At 39.0% G+C, this 8,479-nt stretch overlaps 1 protein-coding gene and 1 non-coding gene across 2 annotated transcripts; one reads left to right on the top strand and one right to left on the bottom strand.

The window, feature by feature from the left end:
* The first annotated feature begins 658 nt into the window (after positions 1–658).
* LOC117998533 (cytochrome c oxidase subunit 7C, mitochondrial-like) lies at positions 659–961 on the top strand. The gene has a single exon (XM_034987282.1). It carries the CDS (start codon positions 731–733, stop codon positions 944–946), a length of 216 nt encoding a protein of 71 aa, XP_034843173.1. The 5' UTR covers positions 659–730; the 3' UTR covers positions 947–961.
* Positions 962–7,153: 6,192 nt separating this feature from the next.
* Positions 7,154–7,281, bottom strand: LOC117998960. The gene has a single exon (XR_004676164.1). It is a non-coding gene; the product is annotated as a small nucleolar RNA SNORA18 (small nucleolar RNA).
* Positions 7,282–8,479: the final 1,198 nt, after the last annotated feature.

Genomic DNA, 8,479 nt, shown 5'->3' on the forward strand with positions numbered 1-8,479 from the left:
GTGGTGCAGTTGGTTAAGCGGCTGACTCTGGTTTTGGCTCAGGTTATGATCTCTGGGTTGTGAGATTGAGCAGTCAGCATGGAGTCCACCTGAGTTTCTCTCTCCCTCTCCCTTGCCCCTCCCCCCCACATGCATGTGCTCTCTCTCTCTTTCTAAAATAGATAAATAAATCTTTAAAAAATGTACATTTCTGGCAAGGCAGTATTTTCATTTGGAGATACTTGTCCTTGACCCTCCAAAGCCTTCCTATTCATTTGGCAATCCCATGAAAATCTGGGAATGATTAAAAAGTAAAAGAACAGGGTGCCTGGGTGGCTCAGATGGTTAAGCGTCTGCCTTCGGCTCAAGTCATGATCTCAGGGTCCTGGGATCGAGTCCCGCATCAGGCTTCCTGCTCCTTGGGAGCCTGCTTCTCCCTCTGCCTCTCTCTCTCTCTCTCTGTCTCTCATGAATAAATAAATAAAATCTTTAAAAAAAAAAAAGTAAAAGAACACATTTTTCTTTTGAGGTGAGTGGTCAGTCTCTAAGGAAATTCTGCAAAGAAGTTTCACAGAGCTCTCTATGTTGGTGATAGTGTTGGGTGATACTGAGTCATATAGTGGCAAGTTCTGTTTGAAGGCCAATACCCATTTATATGTGAAAATTTGGGTTGCTTCTTTAAGATATATTTGTTGGTGGGCTGAGGAACAAGGTCGTGAGAAGAGGAGGACTTGGTGATGCTGCCATTTCTATGGTCTCAGGGCTCTGCCCCTTTCGCAGAACTTCCAACAGCGCCATGTTGGGACAGAGCATCCGGAGGTTCACAACCTCTGTGGTCTGCAGGAGCCACTATGAGGAAGGCCCAGGGAAGAATTTGCCATTTTCAGTGGAAAACAAGTGGCGATTACTACTTATCATGACTTTGTACTTTGGATCTGGATTTGCTCCACCTTTTTTTTTTTTATAGTAAGACATCAGCTGCTTAAGAAATAAGGATGTTTTAATTAATCCATCAAACATGTGAAAAGGAACATTTTAAGAGGTGTAGGCTCTTTGAAAAATAGATCAAACTCTTGTTTTCAACATACTCAATATGTTTGTAAATAAACTTATGGCATGAATCCTTAATGCCTCTTCTCTGAAACATGGAATGTAATAGTTGTGCTTACTGTTTGATTTGGGAAATATTCCAGGATTAGTTTGGTCAAATTAGTGTGTGATTTAGCCTGTTTCTTGTTTTTAGATTTTGAGGTTTTATTTAATTTTTGATTACTAGGTCAGGACCTTGTTGGTAATTTATGTTATTAAAAATGCAAACTTGGGGGCGCCTGGGTGGCTCAGTTGTTAAGCGCCTGCCTTCGGCTCAGGTCATGGTCCCAGGGTCCTGGGATCGAGCCCCGCATCGGGCTCCCTGCTCCGCGGGAAGCCTGCTTCTCCCTCTCCCACTCCCCCTGCTGTGTTCCCTCTCTCGCTGTGTCTCTTTCTGTCAAATAAATAAAATCTTTAAAAAAAAAATGCAAACTTGAAAGAAAAGAGATATATTTGTTGGTGGAAATACAATGTATGGATTAGTAACATCTTGTACTTTGAGTTTTTGCCAGCAAATACTTTCAGTTTTGGGACCTTCTCCACCTCCTCTTGTGTAAGTGGGTTTTGTTGTTGTTGTTTCTTTTGTTTAGGTTATTTGTCATGGCCACAACCCAATTTATTTGAAGTGTTTTTATCACATTTCTGTAAGCTGGTTATACCATCCTGAATTATTTAACTTGGTATAAACACTAAGGTATGTATATGGAAGCTCCTATACCATATGTGTTTATGGAAATGTGCTTATTTAGATGTTTCCAGGAATAGCATCTGCTCTTATGCATCTTTTATAATATTTTGCATGGAGCCCTTATAATAATAGATCTTCACCATCTGATAATTTTTCACTGAAGAGAGTTTCACCTCTTATATTTTTGGTAAATGGTCATTTTTAATACTTTGGAGCAAAAAAGGATCTAAATTAAAAATAAGAAGTGATCGGGGCGCCTGGGTGGCTCAGTCGTTAAGTGTCTGCCTTCGGCTTGGGTTGTGATCCCGGGGTCCTGCGATTGAGCCCCACGTAGGTCTCCCTGCTCCGTGGGAGGCCTGCTCTCTCCCACTCCCCCTGCTTGTGTTCCCTCTCTTGCTGTCTCTCTCTCTCTGTCAAATAAATAAAATCTTAAAAAAAAAAAAAACCATCAATAAAAAAAGCTTTCCGGAGATCTTTAATTTTCATTATCCAGTGCATACTTTTTAGAAAGAGCTGATGTCTGTGCACATTATCTCAAATGGAAAAACCCAAGTTTATTCAACCTGTGATTCACATGGAAATCTAGGTCCATAAAGGCTGCTGAGAATAAATTCTCCTTTCCATCCTTCTTCTCTGGACTGAAAATTTGGGCTTACTCTGGGTTCCTGCTTACAGTGTTCTCAGGCAGCCTGTCTTCCTGCACAAAATGAAGTTTCACAGTATCCAGTGTTACCTAATGGCCTCTTTTAAATTGCAAATCCACCTTAAGAGTCTTTGGTTGTCTCTATGGAGAGAAGACTTAATAAATCTCCAAATACAATCCCACAGAGACCTGTATGTGCCCAGCTACTAATTTCAGAAAACAATGAATCATGCAGTAAGCTACATCTACCTTCTTGAAATAGCACTTGAAACAACCTATTATTAATAACATTTCCTGAGTTCTCAAAACCAGACAATTAGCTCTATGTAGGGGAATATCTTGATATACCGAAACATACATTGGTTCAAATGTAGTAAGGAAATGCAACCATTTTGACTTTAAAATTTCCTGCTTTTAAAACTAGGAGAGGTGGGGCACCTGGGTGGCTCAGTCATTAAGCATCTGCCTTGGGCTCAGGTCATGATCCCAGGGTCCTGGGATCAAGCCCCACATCCGGCTCCCTGCTGAGGCGGGAAGCCTGCTTCTCCCTCTCCCACTCCCCCTGCTTGTGTTCTCTCTCTCGCTATCTCTCTCTTTGTCAAATAAATAAATAAAATCTTTTGAAAAAAAAAAAAAAAAAAACTAAGAGAGGTGCCCAAGGGCCTCCAAATGTATGCACCAAGGTCTCCATAGAGTGGTTTGCAAACCACCAGCAAGATGCAAGATGATTTTAGGTGGTACATGGATAAACTTTCAAAAAAATTATAATTACTATTTACTTGTTGTAGTGGGTCCAGTGGTGTCTTTCTCAAAAACTGTGTTTACCCAGAACCTCAGAGTGTGACCTCATTTGGAAATAAGATCTTTGCAGATGTAGCTAATTAAGGATTTTTTTTTATTGCTAATTAAGGATCTTGAGATGAAGTAATCCTAGGTTTAGGGTGGGCCTTGAATCCAATGACTAGTATCTTTATAAGAGAAAGGAGAAGGAGATTTGGATACAGACATATAGAGAAAATGGTTATGTGAATATGAAGATAGAGGTTGGAGTGATGTGTCTACAAGCCAAGGAACATCAAGAAGCTAGGAGAGGGGTGTGGGACAGTTTCTCCCTCAGAAACTGCAGAAGTAACCAACCATAATGACACATTTATTTTGACCTTCTGGTCTCCCGAACTATGAAAGAATAAATTTTTGTTGTTTGAACCCATCCATTTTGTCATAATTTGTTATGGCAGCCTTAGGAAATGAAGACTCTTTAAAAGATGTATTACATAATATATGCACAGTATATAAAGCCTGTGATTTCACAGCTGTTACTGTTCAGACTAGTATTCTCTAAATTTATTTAGGTAGCAAAACATGCACTGATTTAAAAAAAAGTAAAATTTAGGGGTGCCTGGGTGGCTCAGTTGGTTGAGCGACTGCCTTCAGCTCAGGTCATGATCCTGGAGTCCGGGGATCGAGTCCCACATCGGGCTCCCTGCTCAGCAGGGAGTCTGCTTCTCCCTCTGACCCTCCCCCCTCTCATGTGCTCTCTCTCTCTCTCATTCTCTCTCTCAAATAAATAAATAAAATCTTAAAAAAAAAAAAGATGAAGTACTCACAGTAAAGAAGACCCTGCTCAAATCCCCTAGCATTTAAAAAAAAAAAAAAAAGTAAAATTTAGGAGGCAGGAAGATATTGCAAAGCTGAGGTGGGTAGCATGTGGATGGAGGACCAGTTTGGGAGCCATTACTGTTGCTGCCCATGGGCTACTTCCATCTGGGGTGGCATTGTGGGAGGTCCAGGTCAACTCGCATCTCCACCCCTAATTAACTCTGTGACTTTGGGTAAAATACAAATAATGGCCTCAAGAAGCCCCGCCTCCCTCAGCAGCAAAATGGGGCAAGTAATAAATATCTTACAAAGCTTACGTAGGGATTCTGAGTTCCTTTTCCTTCAGCCTTAAAATACTGAAAGCTCGGTTATCCAAACCAATTTCGTTAAGTGTGGGGGTGGGGGAGCTCCTGGCAGCTGGGTTGATACATAAAAGAACATTTTGGAATCAGTGCCCTCAAAAGTGAGTTGCAGGCGATAGACAAATAGGGCTGAGCAATATGGGAAGTGAATTGTGGTATAGAGGTAGGAACTGACTCGAGTCAGCCTTGATGAGTCATAGTTGGTCAACTTTCTGTTATTTCTGCGTCTTATGCTTTTTATGAGTTATGATGGCCTTTATTTCTCCCTCTTTTCAACCCTATAATCCTGGAATTCATAAAAATGAGGAAAAGAGCTCTAGATGGAATCTGACATATCTTAGATACAGGAAAATGTATTTAAGAAAGTTCAGAGATCTTTTGTAAATTTGATGCAAATCCCTAGAAATACTCCAGGATGGTTTCCTAAGCAGACTTGGCTGGAACCAGTAAGGTGAATTGGAATGGGAATTATACAGCTAGCATCTTTTAATGTGCTAGCCAATGGGTAGACACTGTATTCAATGGTTATCTCATTTAATCAGTCCTGAAATCTCTGAGGTAGGTATTGCTATTAAAATTCTTATTTTACAGATGGGAAAACTGAGGCATGGAGAAGTTAAGTAACTTATCTCAGGTGACATAAAGATTAAGTTGTTCAAGATCATCAAACAAGGCAGTCGGCCTTGGGAGGCTGCACTCTTAACCTCCTCATTATACTGTGTGAAGGCTTAAAAAAATGTAGAAATACAGGAAGGGGAAGAATGCCCCTACATTGTGCAAGAGATAGAACTTGGTCTTTGGAGTCAGGCAGGTCTTATTACAGCCCTGGCTATGCTACTTAGCAACTATTTGACCCACTACTTAGACTCCATGAACCTCAGATTTCCCATCTGTAAAGTGGGTGCAGTAATATATACATCACAGCATTCCTGTGGGAATTAAGTAAAATGTTGTCTATCCAATACACTGTGGGAACCAAGTGTTTCTTCGGAGGTAACTTACCTAATCCTCACAACAACACTTTGAGGTAGGTATTCTTATTATCACTCCTATTTTACAGGTAGGAAAATTAAGGTTTAGAGACATTAAGTAACTTTCCCAACATTACACTCAGCAGAGCAAGAATTCAAACTTATGAAGTCTGATTTCACAATGCAAGCTCTCATCTGTTTCCTTCCACATGTGAAAAAGACCTGGGAATCGGGGTTAAAGACAAGCTTGAGAAGGTTCTGCAAGTACAGCAGCTGGAGAAAAAGCCAGTTCATACTTAGAGTACATTCATGCAAAAATAGGGTCCAGTACGTATGCTGTGTTCTGTGCTGTTCAGATTGCATCTATAGTGGGGTGGTCAAGTCTGGGTGATACTTTTTAACGGGTACTAACAAACTGAAAATGACTATAATAATGACAGGGGTTGAAAATGACCTCAAGAGAGGAACAGCTGAAAATGTTTGGTTTGATGAAGGTGCACAAGGGGTCAGAGAAATAGATGTCTTTGGGAAAGACTGCTGTCCAGCAGGTTGACCATACCTTGATCTAATCACTATGGGTCCTGACTCCGTTCCTAGACTTGAAAGTTCAAGGGTTTTACTGTATTAGTTAATCAATATTCAGAGTTGAGCATATACTTGGCAATTGATTCATACTAACCAAACCTCTAAGAGACTGATGCATATGCTGGAATGTTAATTAATTGCTTAAAATAGGAACATAAGTACCAAACAGATTTTATACATGTATTAGCTGATCAGAGTACCTTTTTATTTTTAGGGGGTCTTATATTCTTCTGTCAGAATGTGTATTAACCCTGTGGTAATAAGCTAACTTGTTAGCTTGCAAGCAGGGTAAAATGGCAAGCCCTTTATGTTTTCTGACAGGGTGATGGTCAAAAACTGATGTCTCATTATTTTATTGACTAAACTTATTCATGCGGACAATATTCCATATGAGCTTTTGAACATCTGTATCTTGTCTGCAAATTGTTTTTATTCTTTTTTTTTTTTTAAAGATTTTATTTATTTATTTGAGAGAGAGAGAATGAGAGAGAGCACATGAGAGTGGGGAGGGTCAGAGGGAGAAGCAGACTCCCTGCCGAGCAGGGAGCCCGATGCGGGACTCGATCCAGGGACTCCAGGATCATGACCTGAGCCGAAGGCAGTCGCTTAACCAGCTGAGCCACCCAGGTGCCCCTGCAAATTGTTTTTATTCTTTACTTGTTTTTCAGTTGGGTCATTTTAAATTGGATGTTAGATTTCTATTGCATTTCCTTTTTGTACAGTGTAAAGTGTTTTTCAAAATTATGTGTAACGTTAGACAAAATTATTTAAAGTCAATACATTTTTATTTAAGGAATTCTACATGTCGTGATTCCTTCCACTGCCCATCAAGTTCACAGCAGTTCCTCTAAAGCTTGAGTCAGGGTTTATCTTCCAGATAGGTCTTTTGAAAAGAACCTATGGTTAATTCACAGTTGTGCTGTGTTCAGTCAATAATCGTTTTAGTTGGGCTTCTTTTATCTCCACTTGACTATGGACATACTGATGACATACTTCAAACATTTCCCCACTTGGCATCTTTGAGATCTAATCTCTTCACATGATTTGCTTTAGGGCCACTTTTAGGGTCAGAGTAAATGCATCATATGGTTCTGCATTTCAAACACCCTCGAAACATGAATGAATTCAAATCATATTCCCTCCCCAGTTATCACCCCCAAGAATAGTACAGACTGTGGGATATGCCAATAGCTTAGGTCAAAATATTTAAACATTTGGTCTTTCATACTTTTAGCAACTCTGTCTTGTAGTTCTTTCCCACAGATCTAACAGTTCTGTGAGGAAAGCAAAACCACATCGTTACTCTAGGAGGCATTTTCAGTGATGTGAGTCTACAGGAAAAGCCCCGTGGGGATAGACCTCAGTTATCTATTGGGTTGTTTCCTATTGATTGATAGGTTTTTTAAAATATAAATGTATGTGTATATAAAATATTAATCTATGTTTAGATAATTCAGATAAAATGAGATTTATATGTATATGTCATAAAAAATGAGGTATAAAATTTTGTTATATCAGTTACAATATTGTCTGTCATAATTCACTTGCTTTTTGACTTTCTATTTGATTTGATTTATTTATTTTATTTTAATTCCAGTATAGTTAACATACAGGATTATATTAGTTTTAGGTGTACGATATAGCGATTTAACAACTTTATACATTACTCAATGCTCATCATAAGTGTATTCTTTAAGTCCCATCACCTATTTCACCCATCCCCCTCCCCCGGAAAAAGTTGTTCCCTGTAGTTTTTTTTTTTTTTTTAAGATTTCATTCATCCACTTGACAGAGAGAGAGAGAGAGCACAAGCAGGGGGGAGTGGTAGGCAGAGGGAGAGGCAGAAGCAGGTTCTCCACTGAGCAGGGAGCCCGATGTGGGGCTCGATGTGGGGCTCAATCCCAGGATCCTGGGATCATGACCTGGGCCGAAGGCAGACACCCAACCAACTGAGCCACCCAGGTGCCCCTCTTCTCTGTAGTTAAGTGACTTTCTTTATATGTCTTCTGCCATGCCCGTAATGTTCTGAGTTTTATGTTTTATCAAAATAGCTTTCTTCCCCCAAGATTATATTTTCCCATTTTTTATCCTTTAAAAAATTTACATTTTAAATACAACTGGAATTTATTTTAAAGTGTAGCATGAAGAAGGCATTTAATTTTAATTTTTTCCTTCTCCTAACACCATTTATTAAATACTCTGTCATTTCCTGACTGGTTTTAAATGCCTCATTTATCATAAACTAAGATCATATGTATGTATATATATATATATTTTCTGGACTTTTAATCCTATTCTATTGATCTATTTGCCTATTTTTCACAAAGCACATTATTTTAAATGTTGTGACTTTAAGGTACATGTTGATATCTGGTAAAATAAGTCATTTTTTTTGTTCTTTTTCTAAAGAATCTTGACTTTTTTGGCACATCTCATAGATGAACTTTAGAATTAGTTTGCCAGTTCTGTAAAATAACCTGTTGGAATTTTGATTAAAATTGCATCACATATATTATTTAATTTGGGGAGCATTAATATCTGTATAATATTGAACTTTTTTATC

This window comes from Mirounga leonina, unplaced genomic scaffold (genome assembly GCF_011800145.1).
Source record: "Mirounga leonina isolate KUSES-001 unplaced genomic scaffold, KU_Mleo_1.0 Mir_418, whole genome shotgun sequence".
NCBI lineage: Eukaryota > Metazoa > Chordata > Mammalia > Carnivora > Phocidae > Mirounga > Mirounga leonina.